The sequence below is a fragment of the Mya arenaria genome, chromosome 11 (genome assembly GCF_026914265.1).
Source record: "Mya arenaria isolate MELC-2E11 chromosome 11, ASM2691426v1".
NCBI lineage: Eukaryota > Metazoa > Mollusca > Bivalvia > Myida > Myidae > Mya > Mya arenaria.
In genome coordinates, this window is record NC_069132.1 from 1,337,910 (window position 1) to 1,356,122 (window position 18,213).

The window sequence follows — 18,213 nt, forward strand, 5'->3', positions numbered from 1 at the left end:
ATGTGTATATTTTAGCAACAAGAGCCCTTTTAAAGGTATGTAATGATGGTGAACTCACCCCAAGTAGGTTTTTAGGTATGTAGCCATACTCCTCAGTGGAGTTTTTGCGCGTCCACCACCAGTCCTTCTCATGCTCATCCCCCTTCTTCAGCACTGTGAGTTTGTCTCCAATCTCCATGGTTATCTCGTCCGCATTCTCCTTCACATAGTCAAACACCGCGTACACAGCACCATTGTTGATAATGCCCAGCTTCTCTTGAGTACCTGCATTGTTGAGAGACAGACAGTTATAGTATGTGTAAACTAAACTAAATTTGTGATTTATAAATGATTATAAATCGTAAGTCGTGCATTTACTTGCCACACATATTTCAAAATACATAAAGTAATGTATGTCCACTAACACAAACAAAGACATCGGCAAATAAAGACCAAATATATTCTTTCCAATGACGTTGGAATGAGTTTTGAAGATGTTCTTACTATAAAGATACTCGGAGCAGTCACTGAATCCTTCTTCATCCTCTTCACATTTCTCTGCGGCTGTCTCCCGATCGCTGATCGTTGTAGCGAAGATACATGCACCATGTTCCACTAGGAATTTCACCATTGGCAGGTTGTTACACGAGGCAGCACAGTGCAGGGGCGTCCTAATGGAGAAAGGAGGTCAATTATATTGTGGTACCGTTAAACTAATGATGTAAACATACTTTTTTAACTTAAACTGAAGACATTGGATCTTAATGCCATTCATTTAATGACTAAATGAAGCACCAACTTGATATAGTCTTAAATTGCAGGAGAATATTGACACACTATTACAGTTCAATCTAAAAATGTTAATGCCAGAAGATACCAAATTCCCACACAAACTGAATCTTCTGTCCCTTTAAATTTTGATGTGGCATGATATACACCCTTCAAATCACAAAACATGCATACAAGTGAAAAAGCACAAAGCCATACCATCCATCGCTGTCAGGAGAGTTGACGTCACACCCAAACTCAACGAGGAACGTGACAATCTCGTAATGGCCGGCACAGATCGCGTTGTGTAGTGCTGTGATGCCCTCGTCATTTGATGCACTCACATTATCCACCTGCAACACAAAATACACATGTTATAGATACATACCGGAAGAGAAAAAAAATAAAAATCAGAAATATTAAGAATGGATGAGAATACACCATATTTTCTGATTTTCTTATTGCAGGCTCTCCAGCAGTGTCCCATAGAAATGCAGGAATAGAATAGGATCTTTAATGTCAAAACAGTAGATGAAAGGTTTTTGCAACAAAAGGTTGAAAAATAAGGAATGCTTAACACCAGATTAAGATGATTTTACAACAATTTTCGATCTTTTAATGTCTTATACATATTTCATCAAACCTTTGATGAAACTAAGCCCTGGACGCCAGTTTTAAGTTGATGAAAAGTTTAATCATCAGATCCAGAAAGTTTGAGCTGACTATTTTGCAATACTTCAGTCTCACAAGGTAATTGGCGAAAAGAATTAACTAATAAAGATAAGAACTGATCTATAAATGCTATTTTCACAAAAAAAGAAAGAATAATAAGAGGTTTCATTAAGAAGTAGGGAAAAGTAGGAGCGCTGGAGAGCCTTTTATCACTCTTTTTACAGAAAGAGTTTTGCAGTCTGCAAGGCACAGTTAATCTTCGTAAGAAATGTTCTGTTTAATTTGATTTCCAGCATAAATAGAAACGGCAATGCACTACTCTTTTACATCATGAGACTAATTGATTGTGTAAGTAACAGCCCCCCCCCCCCCCCCCCCCCCCCCCCAAAAAAAATAACACCAAAACAAACCTTCTAGACTTTAAATCTAAAAACAAATGTCAAATACACACCTGGTGGGCACACCTGCGCACAAGGTCCAGCTCTCCCTCCAATGAGGCATCCAGCAGCAAAGCCAGCGGGTCAAAACTCACACGGTTCTTGTGCTTCTTTGACCCACTCGGCTTCAGATTTGACTTCTTCTTCAACTTCGGCTCGTTTGACTTCACCTCAATCTTCACATTCTCGACCTTGTCTGCCGCATCCTCTCTTGGTGCTTGCACACTCTCCTTGTTTGTATCCACAACTTCTACAATGTTCCCTTTGTTATCCAGTAACACAGTCTCTGGAATATTGTCACTAAAGGTTGTTGCTTGAATTTCTACAACACCTTTTTTATTATCCAACTCTCTTAGCTGGTTTTCTTGCACAGGTAACTGTTTGCTTGCATTAGTGTTAATACCGTACTTGTGCAATGCTTTGCCAATTTCTTCGTTGTCACTGTCAGAGTGTCTGCGGCGAACATTCTTGGGAGTGTGCGGCTTAAAGCTAACCTTGTCTGATGCAATATCAGCATGTGGGGGAGAGGTGGGGAAATCGAAGGGGTAGCTGGGTGGAGTGGCGGGGGATGGGGTGGATGCAGAGGAAAGCGGAGAAGTGTGGTTGGAGAGTGGGGAGAGTGAATCTTTCTCCTCTTCTTTCAACTTATCTGTTTGACTAAATCCCTGAATTTCTTGACTGGCCTCAGATTTACTGTTGGCATATGTTGCACTCAGATCCCTGTGGAGATTTTGAACTTTCTTTTGGTATTTTTCTAATGCTGCATTATCAAATGTTCCTAAATAAGTACTGGCTATATCTCTTTTTGAAGCATATCTGTATGTAGGAGCTGATCGCACTGCTCCTAATGCTGACGCATGGTTGAGGTTTGAAAATCCTACATGTGGTGTAGAACCATCATTGTGATTCTTTGCTATAAGTCCAGTGAATTTTTCAATGCCTTTTGATACTGACATAGTGGTTTGTTCACTGTCACTACTTTCAGATGAATTATTAGCACTGTTGTTCTGATTCTGAGGGAGTCTAGTGTTATTCCCTTGCTGGCTTACTCCAGAGGTTGGAGCATTTGGAGGCCTGTTGGGTACTGGTGGTGGGGCAGCCCTATTAATCTTATTATCTTTTGAGGGTGGCCTTGCGTTTTGGCTTACTTCAGATGAAGGTTTACTCTTATCTTTTAGCTGAGGCTTGCTGATACTTGAAGTATCCCTTTGCGGGTATGGTGGAAGGGATTTTGCTGTATGGGGTGCAGATCCACTGCTTAAACTCTCTACTGAGCCTGGTGAACTCTGCCCACTTCCAGACTGTCGAATTTCTTCTGTGACATCAAATGGTGGGTGATCATTGTTTACCCCTCCCATGGTTCTGTTGGGCATGACAGAGGAGCTATAAGTGCTACCATATGGTTTAGGAGCAAAATGTGACATCCCTGATCTGGTTGGCATTCCTGGAGCTAGGCGATTGGGAGCCCCTGAGCTACTGCTTGAGGGTGCCATATGGCCCGAGGGTGGTCCGGGATAGGCAGGCAGGTTTGGTCCAGTTGAGGGAGCATTCACTGGGCTCTGCTTTGGTGATGGCTGGCCATTAAGTATGGGTTTGTTCGAGTTGTCAACTGACACGACCAGAGGTATTGAATACTCATCAGACTTGTCCAAATCTGACTTTGCAGTACAGTTTGCAGTATTGTTATTATTTGTTTCCTTGACCTTGAGGCCTTTGTCAGGATACATATACTTGGAGCTTGGGGGAAGTGACTGGTATTTTGGGTCATGTTTAGCGAATCCGGCATTGTTGTTTATCACCTGTGGTTCCTGAACATACGGTTCGACCGCGGCCACGTTTGATCGCTGATTGTTCAACAGCTGGTTGTTAAGGCCCTGCTGAACTGGTTTAGCATTCGCCTGGTTACGGTTCTTCTCCATGTCTGTGTTCAATGCTCGCTTTTTCTTCAGCCTGGTTTGCAGCTCGTGTATGCGGTTGTCCATGCGGGCGAGCTCATCCTTACGTTTGGCCAACAACTCCCGGTTGCCCGACAGCTTCGTGTTCTGCTGCTCATTTTGCTTGTTCTTGAACTGAAATGAAAAAGAAACGAATATAAACTACGCTTAAAACCTTATATTTTACCTGGGTTCACTGCCTTTTCAATAAGTTTTCAGTTTGACTCTCCTATTTTGTTAGAGATATTATGATAACTCTTACAATTTGTCTGACATTTGGAATATTTTAAGCCATTCAGCTTTTTTGACATGATTTGAAAGTATGGAATTTCGCCACCAATTTTCTTATCAACTTTATATGACAGATAATCTTTAATTGCTTATATCACTTTCATATAGTAATAATGAACAAATTTCAAATAAACATTTAGAAACCAGTCTTGTTTCACTTTTTATAAAATACCTATCAACCACTGGAATTAAGTAATGAAATAATCAAATTATTTTAATATTTTCTACAGGTGTGCGGAATGCTTTTCACTGCATAAAGTATCAATTATATCATGCACATTTTCAATGACAGTGATTTAGCATAAATTATTGGCATACCGCTACAAAACATTTATACCCCCAAGTTGTTCAAGACAAGTTCCCGATGAAAGAGACAGAAATCTGATGAATCATTGTTTAAACAAAATGAAAGAGTGAAAGGCAAAAGAACCTATCTGCTTTTTTTTTCAATGTCACTTAGAATCTTTTTGCTTCCCCCTCAAAGTACACCCAAAAACTACTAAACCATTTAACCAATTACATTGACCGATCACACACTATATCTAAAATTAAATCAGCACTTCATATGTGAAATTTAAATCAACTTTACTTGTTAAAATTAACAATTAAAGACAAGTTGTCCTAATAATAAGACCCTTAAGGGCGTATAACATGTCCACTTCAAAGCAAAGTTCAAGACTATCTAAAATAATAAATATCTGTCATAAAAACTTAAAACATGATCTTTTCTCAATCTAAAAATTCTTCTTCCTTTAAGTAAAATAAAATATTAAAGGAAGTGAATAATCATTAAGATGAAAGGTGTAACATTTGAAGTTTTAATTCTGATGATAAATTGCCCATTGATATTGCAAGCATTGTTGAAAGGAAATGACAGACATTCAGTTCAACCAATTTTAAATTATAACATTCCATTTATTTATTTTCTACATTATCCCATGAAACGATCATGATGTCAAGACAAATTTCTCTCTTAACAATACTGCGCATGCCATGTTAGGTTATGCAAATAAGATTTAAAACAGGCAATTCACAAGTTTTTTAGCCTCAAGAAGACATCAAGCCTGTGTACAGAAATAAATTTACAATTTTCACCCTTCCGGATAGAAATAAATTATTGTGAAAGTCGATCATAAAACCTGACAATTCATTTACATATCTTTATTGGTAGGTACAGTTATTTGGAATATAATAAAACCACAAACTTAAACATGGGAATCCCACTACTCTGGTAATATAGACTGTCAGATGGAATATAATTAATTTCATATGATTTGTGTGATTTTTTCTATCATATTTCAATCGCCTAGTTTTTACAGCTTTAAGCAATAAGTTGATAATATTCCAACTAGTGTCCATATCTTTGGAAGAAACCAGAGCTGGTGTCCATCATAGGAGGCCATGTAAAAAAGCCTACAGTGGAAGTTCATACCCACAACGTATTGAGTGAGAGGCGGATACCTATACATAAACATCAGTTCCCTTATAAAAGGAAAACTGCCACTTACCACAAGTTCCTTTTTCAGTTTCTCCAGCTCAGCAAGAGCTGCGGGACTTTGCGTGTTGGTGGCTGACTTAACGCGCCCACTCCGTATCTCCTCCAGTTGCCGCGTCATCTCTTCCACCTTTGCCACGGCAACTGTGAGCTCCTTCTCCTTCTCATTGAACAGCGCCTTGATTGACTCGAGCTCATAGTCTGAAAAAGGCGGGAACAATGTGTGGTAAACCTCATATGCTGCCATGTCCATAAAATAAATCCGTAAAAGTATAATCTGGAATGTTCACAGAATATTTGAAGTTCCATATACTTTAAACCTAAACTGCATTCACTCTGCTTTAATCTCCAAAGCTGAACTAACACTTGTATAAATCCAATTTCCAACTGCTAATGATTTCATCCATACTTAAGTCATCTGCACATTTGAACAGCCAGTCAAAACTAACAAGTAAATCCAATTCAACAACTGGGAATTAAAGATTTCAAAATTCCATTCTTGTCAGACTGCTAATGTTATATCAGATTGTGCGTTTTCTTCACTTAGCAATTAAACTTTCAAAATTAAATATAGTATATCGAACAGCAAATCTATCCTTCCAAAACATGAATGCCAACTGTGAGTGCCACTTGTTATATCATAATGATGTCAACCTTTTTACCGACTTGTGTAAACATCAGAATTATTCCTAAACAAGAGCATTTCAGAACACTTAATGCTACCACTGCTATCAAACAAGTCTGTATCATTCAGTAATTAGTAAAGCAAGTCTTATTGTATCTTTTTGTGTAATCCTAACAAACATCCAATGGTCTGGCTCTGAAAGGAACAATCATGTCAACGCTTGGTGATTAGAATCTCATTCTTTATTTATTGACAAGGTAAAAAAAGGCTGTGAGATAAAATTCACTGAAAGTAAGTTAATATCGAACCTTCCGTTATATTTTATTTATTCAATACTATCACCTATGGAGGAACACTTCAATACATTCACCAAATATGTAATTAAACGGAATGTTATAACATTCACCTATGGATGACATTACTTCTCAATTAAACAGGAGGACTCGAGGGCAAATGTCAATATCCTTACATAGTGTACTGGGCAAAACCAAGAGAAATCACTCAATCAAAGTTTCCGAAAATCAAATGATGTAAAATCGGTCAAGGAATACTGATCAATCAGTTTTATACTTTCTTAAGTGCCTATCTTACTAAGAAAATCAATCAGGAATGCTATTTTACTGCTTCTGAAGAACTCCTGGTATTTCAATAAGCCTGAGTGATCACAAAACATTGTTTATCTTGATTGTTTTCGCGATTTATCAACATACAAACACTCTGAGCATAAAACATATTTGATATGAAAATAAACCTAATACAATTTTTATCATAGTTTTTTTGCTATATTTATGATGATCAATACGGAAAATTTATCAGCTGATAAGGGAGTGAAACAAGAATAATCAAATATTGGTCCAATAAAATTGGACTGGGGTTTTCTACAAACTTTTGAAAAGAACAGCATTGTCTTCAGCAAAAAACACAAAATGTTTCAAAGTTTTGTATGGGTTTTTGTTTCAAATGCGTGACATATAAAGACATCTCAGGTAACATATCAATAGTCTGCATGTCTCCATAATGAACATGTCACCCTGCAATATTGAAACAATCCACCATTTGTCTCATTATCAACAGTACCAACATATGACCCTTGGGTGCCCTATCTATCCTGAAACATGACCCCGTGGGTGTCCTTCCCATTCTTTCAGCTCTCATTTCTGCCATGAGCAGGCGTCAAGGTTTTAAATTTCTTTGATCGTTCAACATGACAGGGACCAATTGTCCTCTCTAATAGCAGTTATTCAAATCTCAGACTGATTTTACTGTCTGTTTGACATGCAGAGAGTATTCTTATTTTTGCCTACCCAGTGTTGCGATGCCTTTCCATGATAGCTTTTAAATGATGACACTTCTTGTTGGTATACCGATAAAAATCTTAACAAGTAACTAATTTTTCTGTCAGTTTGTATCTAAATTACAAACTTGCACTTAACCCGATCTAAATACATGAAACATGAACATTTTGGATCCAACCGATTGTAATGAAAATTTCTTGTGGATTATTTTTTCTGAAAAACATTGTAAATAAATGCCTGTACAAAAAATATCATACGATACATTTTAGTATAAAATTCCAAACTTACTGAAATTTCAGCTATAGACATCTGTAATGTAATAGTCAGACCTTGTTCAACTTGCTAATGAACCAAACAACCCTAAAAAACATACAGGGAGGGGATTCATTCATATGCCATTTCTCAGTGGCTTCATTCCCTGTTCATAGGTGCAATATTAATCCTGTACCATCAAATTAGCCAGACCATTATCAGTGTCAACTAAGTTCAATATTTAATAACACATTGACCAGAAGAAGCGTAACTTACTGAGGTTCCCGTTGCTGGCCTTATGCTGCTCCACCTGGCCACGGAGAGCTCGTAGTTTCCGCAGCTTTGACTCCTGAGCCTCCACTTTGTCCCGTAACCGACGGAGACGGTCATTCTCACTCGCCAACTGCTGCTGCTTCTGCTCCTGACGGGAGAGGGAGGAAATATCAAGCTTATTATTTAGCCATTGTGAAAAAAGCTATTACAAAATTATATCATTAATTCAGGCTAGGCTTACATTGAAGGTTGTTGGGAAGGCCATAATATGAAGGAGTACATAACTGTAGGTAAAAAAAATGGTTTGGTTAGGGTTACATCCTTTTCAAAAACAGGTAGGGTAGGTTTTTTTCTTTAGGCGTAAGAATGTTATTGTCATCATTTGGGATTGGTGCTCAAATAATCTTCTGTTTAAAGCTTTAAAGGTTTGATACAACATATTAAAATACACACTTAAAAAAAAGGACGGTCTATAACAACTCTAGTTCGGCGCATATTTCGAAGGTAGAGTTGGGTAACCCGAACAAATTTTGGACAAAATTTTAGGTCTTGTTGGAGAACACCAACCATACTAACATGCACAAACACACACATTCATAGGCAACCAGGAACAGCTATTGTTTAGTCTTGTAGCCATCATGTTTATCTTTAAAGCATAGAAAGGTTGTACAGGATACAGTTTCATCATAGGGATTGGCATTTAAATCTTTAATTTCATAAGTTAACCATTGACTTTATATGAAACTGCAGGTTTCTGGATATCACAAGGGGGGCTTTTTTTAACCAACATAACATCTTACATAGATGTAACATTATACGCTCTGTATTTTCTACATGATAAGTCTAAACAAGTGTTAGCTATCAGTAACTATGAATAAAATGTCATGAGGAAAACAGTAAACATCTTCTTTTACTACAGAAATAGTATCTGTTACATTACAAAAAAGTAAACCTATCACGCATAGTGAACAAAGTAATGCAATGTTGTATTACCAATTGGTTACAGTGTACAACGTTACACAATGTTAAAATAATGTATCCAAGTATCAAATTAAATCCTGATAAATCAAAACTTTCTTCATTATTGAATAGATGTCAGTTGACTTGAAGGATTTTTCAATGTTTTGGAAAGTTGGTGTTTCCAAGCTTGTCATGATTTTGCTTTTAACATTTCACAAAACAGGATGATCAGCTTTGTCAAAATGATCCCTTTGCCAGCCATTGTTCACATAAGAATCCCCAAAAAAGAGCATTTGTGTACCAGAAGGAGATCGAAGCATACAAGATAAATTGCTGCTTACCATCTGAATTCTGCATACTCAAATAGTAAAAAGGTCTAGCCCCAATATCACGAAAATATGTAAGTAAAATCTCAATCTCAGTTTCAACTCTTTTTATCAAATTACGGCATCATATTATTCAATATTGTAAATGTTTTACCCTTTTTAAAATCTCATTCTCTCATTCATTATGTTGATATAAAATTTTGGTCAATATTGTTTATAAAAAAAATTGAGAGCAAAAATTGTACTTGAGTCCAATTTATTATTTTTGAGTTTTACTCAAGTACATTTTGTGCTTTAGAATATTTTTTTTTTAGAATATTGAACAACATAATGCATGTGAGAATGTGCTTTTAGAAATAGTAAAACATATGTATTTTTTAATAATGACATACTGTAATGTCGAACAATGAGTTTAGATCGAGATTGAGATTTGACTTAAGTATTTTCGTGATATAGGGGCCTGGATACCAAATACTACCTTTTAAAAAATCTTAAAGACGCACTCTTACTCCCAAAAAAGATTTACCACAATTAATAATATGGTTTTAATATTCCAAAAAGGATGAATAAATGTCAAAAACAATGGTTCTTATGAAGAATATCGAGTTAAATTTGAAAGAAATGAGCATTAAACACAGTATTTCCACCTTATTAGTCTATAGTAGACCACAGTAAATCTTTTAGTATTCACCAATCATTCAATATTTGTGCGCTATCTGCTATTAAATACACGGTTACAATCTTGTTATCAATATTTAATAATTTCCATAAATGCATTATTTAGTAAGTAGTTTAAGGTTTTTCAGTCAAAATTTATGTTTGTTAAACATGTATATGTATTGATTGTGAATAGGAGTGTCACTTTAAGCTTATAAATACAATGTTTAACACACACCTTTGCCGTTGTAAACCCTTACAAGCCCTTAAATGAGTGTTTTCCCAACAGTCAGGTAGAGTGGTTGGTTACCTGTTGTTTGAGGTACTTCAGTCTCTGTTCCTTGGCAACGAGGATCTGCTGTTGTGACTCTATCTGCTGCTGTTGTCGAGCAGCCATCTCCTGCAGCTCGCTCAGTGTCATGTCAACTCCGCCTCCTGGCAACTGGAAACAGATAAGAGTTGCACATAAAGGCAGTCATGCACATGTAATGTTGCATGTCAGAAGTCCAGGAACATTCTGGGAAAAAAATGCATCATTTTTCTAAACTAGGGAATTCCAATTTAAATAATGAACAAGAAAATGAGACAAAAAAGATAATTGGCTGTGATTAAGTTTATTTCTTAAATACACCAACTTTTCAAAACAAGAATGGTTTGTGTGTCCAAAAGAGTATCTCAGCCCATGGGGATAAAAACATATTTATGCCGATTTTTATATACTATATATATAAAGCTCTAACTGATGGATTGTGGCTTTGAGACTACTTTCTGGAGCTGTTGCTTCCGGTGCCGCATAACTCTATAACCTTAACAATCCAGCAACCTGCAAGTTCTTTTAACTGTGACACTTCTTTAGAAAATCACTATGCATGTATACTTTATTTTTGTTAGATATCCACAATTAAGCAGTACTTGACCTTTTTTGTATTCTATCTCGCATTTAACTGATAATAATAATCTATTAAAGCTTAAGCTTAAACATAACACTGGAGCAGGCCAAAACAGGATACCAAAACTTGGTATATTTTTTAAACAGAGACCTTTTTTGTCCAAATCTATCTTGTTCAATCAAAGGCCAAAAGACTCAACAGCCTTAGCAGATTTACTAAACAGTGTACCGGTATGTATGTCCAAGGGGTAAATTCAATATTTGTTCTAAACCAACATTTCTTTTTTGCTATTTTATCAGCATAAATGAAAACCAATTTGAATTTAAAGAGTTTTTAATTAGATTTACACCTCTGCATGACTTGGGCCATTTTTAAAAATCAGTCACAGAGTGTATTATGAATGCAAGTCTATCAAAAATTCAAAAGTCGTTCTTACAAAAAATAGATTGGATTTGTATATATACTAACATGGGTAAGCAGCAGTATACAAAAGACCTTACTTGCAAACATTGAAAATCACTTAAAGAACATCTCATTTGATCTATACCCGAGGCTGATGACAACTTATTTACATTAAATATTCTAATCTAGGGGCACTTTTATTGCAATCACGCTGAGAACGTCTTCAGGCCCAAAATCAAAAACATGATTTCCGTTCCTGAATCGATAAGAAGACAATAATGTCAATATCGTAAAAATCCTGAGTACTGTGGGAACCGTTGACGTAAATGCATTCAAGCATACGAGTGATAAAAAAACATTTCCTCATAATCAATCTTACTAAGGTATTCATTAAAATGTCAGTACAGAAAAAAAAAAAAGTAAATCCCACCAAAGAGGCTTCATTAATAATTCATTTAATAACACTGCCTTGTTGTATGGAGTAAAAATTACAATATTGCAACCTTGGGGCACATTCCATCCTCATTTTATATTTTATTATAAATCTATGGAAATATATTAATTAGAATGCTCCTAGGAAAGTAGGAAGATGACTTTGAAAACATGAAAATTGTCTTCATTACTTTAATATCCCAAATCAACACTTGCAGTTATAAGCTATCCAAAAAGGCACAAAGGATATAAAATCTCCATGTTATCAGTTAATCACATAAAGCCTTTTTGATCATATCTATGTTGATGATGCAACAACAGCGCCCATTGATGCTGCACAGCAAACTACGAACAACATCACATTACTCTAGTTGCTTTGAGCAACACTTGTCAGCAACATTAAACACCATATTTTTTTTATATAAAACACTAGAGGTATAGTTTTCTTTGTGCCTGTATAAAACCCCTTAAAAATCTTTTAAGTTTTACTGTTGTCTCTTGGATTTCATAAACTGTTTAAGACCAGTTTTTCAGGTGACATGCTAGTGACACGAGCTTTGTTTCTCATTCCATGCTCAAGAGCTTGCCAATTTCTTTACATGTAATATTATAATAGAGAATTCAGACGGGCATTTTATAACACAACTTGGGATGTAAACAACCACCAACATTATTTTTCATGCCTCAAAAACCATGAATAGGCGTAAATGATAACACATAACGTCACAATAAAGTGTTAATAGTTCCCGCTTTGTTGTAAGGGAGTCTCTACATCATTAAACATCTATTTTAAATCTTTCTATCTTAATTTATTATGTAAGACATGGTTTAGTTAGTCAACTGTGAACATACCATTTTTATGTAAGATTCTAGTTGTGAGTTCAGGTAATATAAGGTGTTAAGATCCCAGTCCTCCTCTGCGCTATCAAACGTGAAAGTCTCTGCCATATTTAAATACTAGCATCCCATTCATGATGAATTCACTTAAATATCACGACCTCTGAGTAAGACTTATAATAAAAGTTATATACATGTATAAATTTATAGTCAAACAATCTTTGATAAAATCCAGCAGTCAAATTCACATCAAAACCTCTAATTATTTTCAATCCAAACTTTAAATTGTGTCACAGATTACTCCAACATCGAAAATTGGCTTGAAATCAGATAAAAGCCTTTCTTTCCCACACCTGAGCCATAAAACCATACCTGTGACCTATATTTAGCATATTACATAGACTGTCATACTGTCAACTATAATTTTACAGGTAAAATGTCAACTTCACAACTGGAAATAAGATAGTGAACCAGTCCATCATAATTGAAATACCTGTATGGATGAGTAATTATTGGGTACACACCTGAAGGGAATTTCATTGTAAATAATTTTATTCCAATATTACCTCCCCCTGGCTCAGATACCAAGTAAATTTGTTTATGGTCCAGTATTAAGTCATAAGTGGACTTGATTATGGTATTGTTGATCAAGGGAAAATAAACAGACCCGGGTTTATTAGGTACTATGTACAATATTGTTTGATCAGATCAAAGGGCATTAGATTAGAAGTCATAAATTCTGACAGAAATCAAACCTTGATATCAAACACAAACATCATTTTATATTATGTTAATATGAAAACTAATTTTCAACATGACATCATATTCCAATAGTTTTAAAACCTAACATTGTTTTATCAAAGGACCCTGGACACTTTCTTTATAAATATAGATATGAGTTCACCTATTCCAATTGTGAAAAACAACTTTTATACTTATATCAAATAACAAATTTAACATATACTTTTATTAAATGATTATGTTAAATAGCTGTATTTATTTGCCCAAGTTAAATTCTTCAAGAATTAAAATTACTTGTTGAATTCCAATTCAAAGGTCATGTTAATTCTTTTGCATATTTGTTCTTTATTTAATAAACATATCTATATTTATGAACAGTTTAAAACAATATTGAGCCTATCTCTCTCAAACCATGACATTTTGCTGATAAATGAAATATGCAATATATATATATATAGTGTGTGTTTTTTTATTAATCAAAGTTTACATTTTTTCATTGAGGAAGAATGAGGTTGACAAATGCCTAGCATAGGTATAAAAAAGGTAACTATAATAATATATATATATAATATTATGCTCTTAATTACTTAAAAACGAAGACAGACAAATTTATATAGAGGTCCTTTTAGCAGCAGATAATATTTTTAACGACATAAAAATGAAGATTACTAGTGTACTCAGTTAGAAAGCATTATTAATATTCATGTACATATTACTATTTGTATTTTGTACATCAAACTAAAAGAGTAAATCATTCAAAGTAAAGTTTGAGTTTAAAATGTGTTTTATTCCTGAAAAAATTGTATATTTTATGATTGTAAGACTTGATTGAAGTATATAGCAAAAACATTGGAAAGTTTCAAATTGTTAAAAGGATGAGTAAACTAAAAGAAATTTGAGCAGACACAACAATTATCACAAATCAAGCAATTAGCACATGTAAATTGATAGTACATCTTATGACAGTTTTATGTGTGTCATAACCCCTCAAGGTTAGAAAACCATGTCCTGGACATCTTAACTGCCCACTGCACTCAAGGGAAAAGGTCAAATATCTTGTTTTCATCTGATTTTTCCCACCCGACCCAGGGGTGTACCTAGACAGACTCCAGTACGCCCGACCGTCCAAATGATTTTATGGTCCAGCGAAATGGCAAGTATTTAAAGTCGCAATCAGAAATCAAAATCAAAGGCAGAATAGGGTGTATACTGAATATACATGTAACTTTTCACTGGTTAAGTTTGTTGCTTATAATAAAGCATATTTAGACTAAAGAACGACTTTCACTCTTGGAAAGCTTGCTCATGTGAACAGGCTTATGTTTCAAAATGCTCCATGGTAGGCCACTGCGACCACATACGGAACTTCTTGTTACAAATGACATCTTGCATGCATCAGATGTAAATTACTCTTGCCAAATGCGAAAAATAATTAACTGAAACAATTGCTTTTGTTTCAAAGGGTTAAGTCATGATTCAGACAAATTACTCACCATGATGCTTTTGTTTTAGTCCAGCAATAGTTCACATACAGAGATAGAAATCCATGTTAAGTTTTCAAATATATCACTTTCTAACCCACAATCAATTCCAATTTTGAATCCAGTAACAGACTTTGAAGCTTTTGAAGTAAATTAAACTGATTAAATTTGTGGGATTTAAATTTAATCTGGTATATCACGGGCAATATCGTCTGTTCTGGCAGTTTGTGTGTTTATACATACATCAGCCCTGTTTATGGCAGTCTGCCCAGCACAGTACTGTTACAATAACAGAAGTATCTCCCGCTTTTGTTTTATCATCAAATAATTCAATTAAGTCTGTGGTCTCTACCATTATCCTATTCTATCAGTATTACGCCAGTATTCCTTTTTCCATGGTTGCATGCACCTCCATAGTGTAAGACAGTACATTCTGAATCTAGATATTGAAATATATACACTTATTAACACTAGATATACTCTGAAATTCCAGGTAAAAAATGATGAGCTTTTTCATATGAATTTCTCAATATTACTTGTATATGTACAAGCCATCATCAATATTGTTCACACTCCTCAGGAGAAAATGCCAGAGGTTAATTATTGCATTTATTATTCAAGGTAAGCTTGTGCCATCACAGACTTTTCCTACATATGCAGTTTTGTTGCTATGACATCCAATTTAAATCATGCAATGAAACTCACTGCATTAGCAGTTTTATTTTGACTAATCGATTAAAAAATATCGGAATTCCTTGTTTCTGAAATGAACTAACAGTATTGCAGTATTGTGACGTGACCTGGATTTATCAATTTCATTCGCAATCCTTTTATAAATGAAACACACCATTAAGTTAACTTTCCATCATAACTCATAGCTGCCTAAATCTCCAGTTCACAAAAACAAAAAAGTTTTTTTTACAATTTGAAAATGTGTTCTCTTCAAATAGTTAATGTGTATTTTTGGTCTTCTAAACAATTAAGTGCATTGATGGATGCATGAACGGAAGCATGAGCATAAATCACTAATGGTGGAATGTGAGTAGATCATTTTACCTCAAATAAAAATTTTCACATTTAAAAACTAGGTATTTAGTCTTAGCTTGAACAGTTTCCCTACATTTTCAACAGTTCATCTCCCAATGATGGGGAATTAATGGCTAATGAAGGTATCCGTTTGGAACTGATAAGCCCTACAGGGTCTCCCATCATACAGGTAACTCTCCTGTCATACAGGTAACTTTCCCATCATTACTGTTTTTACAAGATTCAATTTTCAACCTAATTTCTAGGTAAAGTTCTATAGTTGTCAGGTGTTTTACCTGGCACATGAAGCACATTTTATGCAATTTTTTTTTTCTAAATACAAGCCAGACTATTCGTGTTAGAAGAAAGTTCAAGATTATAGATCCTATACATTAAATATCCAGAGAATATTCTTCCAAAACAACAGCAGATATATTGCTGATAGCAATTTATTCCCTACTTGTTAATTAAAACAAAAACATCACCAGCACTTAAAACGACCCGATAATTTTGGGTTGAGAAATGCCAGGTCAGGGAAGTTAACGATAAAGTAATTAACTTTTAGGCATATCAGGTTATTATCATGGAAATTATGGGCATGGTGTATTATTTTATCGCAGGAACCCACTTAGGGTCATATTGGCTTATATTAATGCCAGTATCAATTAATCAACTGCAGATAATGTCCAAGTCATAAAGTGTTAATGCCCCCTTGAATACTTATCCATAAAGCTGGCTGGTATAACAACTTGTTCCAGGTTAAGATGCTGACAAATTCTCAGACAAAATACAACTTTTATTACCTTTTCTTTATGTTGTAGTGACTAAGGCACACATTGCATAATAACCTGAGGGTCATAATAAAATCCATGAATAACCTGAGGAGGGATATCAAACCTTGGAGAGATTTTCATCAGTAGCACATCACTGTTGAAAATTCTCCTACATACAAAATGGCTCCTAGGACTCTTGCTGAAACGGCCCTCTGAACTGTTGTGCTTGGTTGTGTGAACACTGAAGATGACTCAAATTTAATGATGGCCAATCTCTGGTTCCATGATGCCAAAAATATATATACAGATAATACTTTCTTCTTTTTCCCATGAATTCCATCTAATCTGCTGTGAATTCTGAAGTGATGTTCTCTCATTGGCAACTGGACTATTATTAATATTAAGCTGTATAACTTGTCAAAGTGCATGTTGGTTATTTTAATCATGCTCACTCAGGCTTCAGCTTATGGCTTTCTTTCGATGTTTTCTTGGTGCTAACCATTACATCTGACAAAGGCAAACAGCATTGTTTCTATGTTGCCCATATATGAAAGCCGTTTACGACCTGTACAAGTTACGCCATTAAATGTGAACTTGAAATGAACTTTCAAGTTTCATAAAGCCTTGAAACATCAAAATCCATGGCAATACAAACCTATCAAATAGCTATTAACCCCTGAAGTCATTTGCTTCATGTTTGCTTGAAGTAGGTATGGTATTCAAAGTTGACATTGAATATAATCCATGAGATATAAACTTAAGACGAAGCAACAAAAAATCAAGAACAAAACGGAGAATATAACTAACTGTTGACCAAATATGTAACCCTTTCATTTAAATGGCAGTGGCTTTGCGTGGTAGTTTATCCACCAACTTTGACTTCCTTGGGAATTACAAAATCATGTTAAACAAGATATGTTTGTCAAACATTATGCCCCCTGAGCACCATGTAGTCGTGAATTTTTGGACAATTGAATAAAATATGCATGGACCGAAATTCCAGCTGATTTGACCTGTTGAGTCATCTACAGGTCACACCCACAACCTTCATGTCAAGCTTGACAGTCATGTGTGCAAGCATTGTCCAGTTATCACTCTTAACCTGATGACTACAAAATCAGGGGTCATCTACTGATCACATCCAACCTTCATGTCAAGTTTGAGGGCCATAGGTGAAGGCATTGTTAAGTTATCACTCGTTTAAGGTCATTGTGACCTTCACCTTTGACCTGATGACTTCAAAATAAAAAGCGGTAATCTGCTAGTTACGCCCAGTCTCCACGTCAAGTTTGAGGACCATAGGTCTAGGCATTGGCGAGTTGGCACTCGGACAAGCTTTTTGTTATTCAAGGTATATGTGACCTTGAACTTTGACCTGATGACCTCAAAATCTACAGGATTCATCTACTGGTTAAGCTCAAACTCCAGGTCAAGTTTGAGAACCATAGGTTGAGGCATTGTTGAGTTATCATTTAGACAAGCTTTTTGCATTCTAGGTCACAGTGGCCTTGACCTTTGAGCTGATGACATCAAATTAACAGGGTTCATCTCCTAGTCACGCCAGACCTCCTAGTCAAGTTTGAGGACAATAGGTCGAGGCATTGTCAGTTATCACTTGAACAAGGTTTTTGCATTCAAGGTCACAGAGACCTTGACCTTTGAGCCAA

The 18,213-nt window shown here is 35.4% G+C and overlaps 1 protein-coding gene across 5 annotated transcripts in view; it reads right to left on the bottom strand.

Annotated features, from left to right (window-relative positions):
• LOC128208954 (apoptosis-stimulating of p53 protein 2-like) overlaps positions 1–18,213 on the bottom strand; it is a 29,587-nt gene that overhangs the window by 1,888 nt on the left and 9,486 nt on the right. For 3 of the 5 annotated variants that reach the window (XM_052912699.1, XM_052912700.1, XM_052912702.1), the window contains 7 exons: positions 10,275–10,406; positions 8,025–8,169; positions 5,590–5,777; positions 1,871–3,925; positions 967–1,100; positions 484–650; positions 59–264 (listed from right to left, as the gene is read on the bottom strand). In XM_052912699.1, the coding sequence (XP_052768659.1) occupies positions 59–264; positions 484–650; positions 967–1,100; positions 1,871–3,925; positions 5,590–5,777; positions 8,025–8,169; positions 10,275–10,406 (3,027 nt within the window). Of the gene's footprint in view, positions 1–58; positions 265–483; positions 651–966; positions 1,101–1,870; positions 3,926–5,589; positions 5,778–8,024; positions 8,170–10,274; positions 10,407–12,540; positions 12,943–14,759; positions 14,961–18,213 lie in introns of those variants that run through there. The other 2 variants (XM_052912703.1, XM_052912701.1) reach the window with 2 other exon arrangements.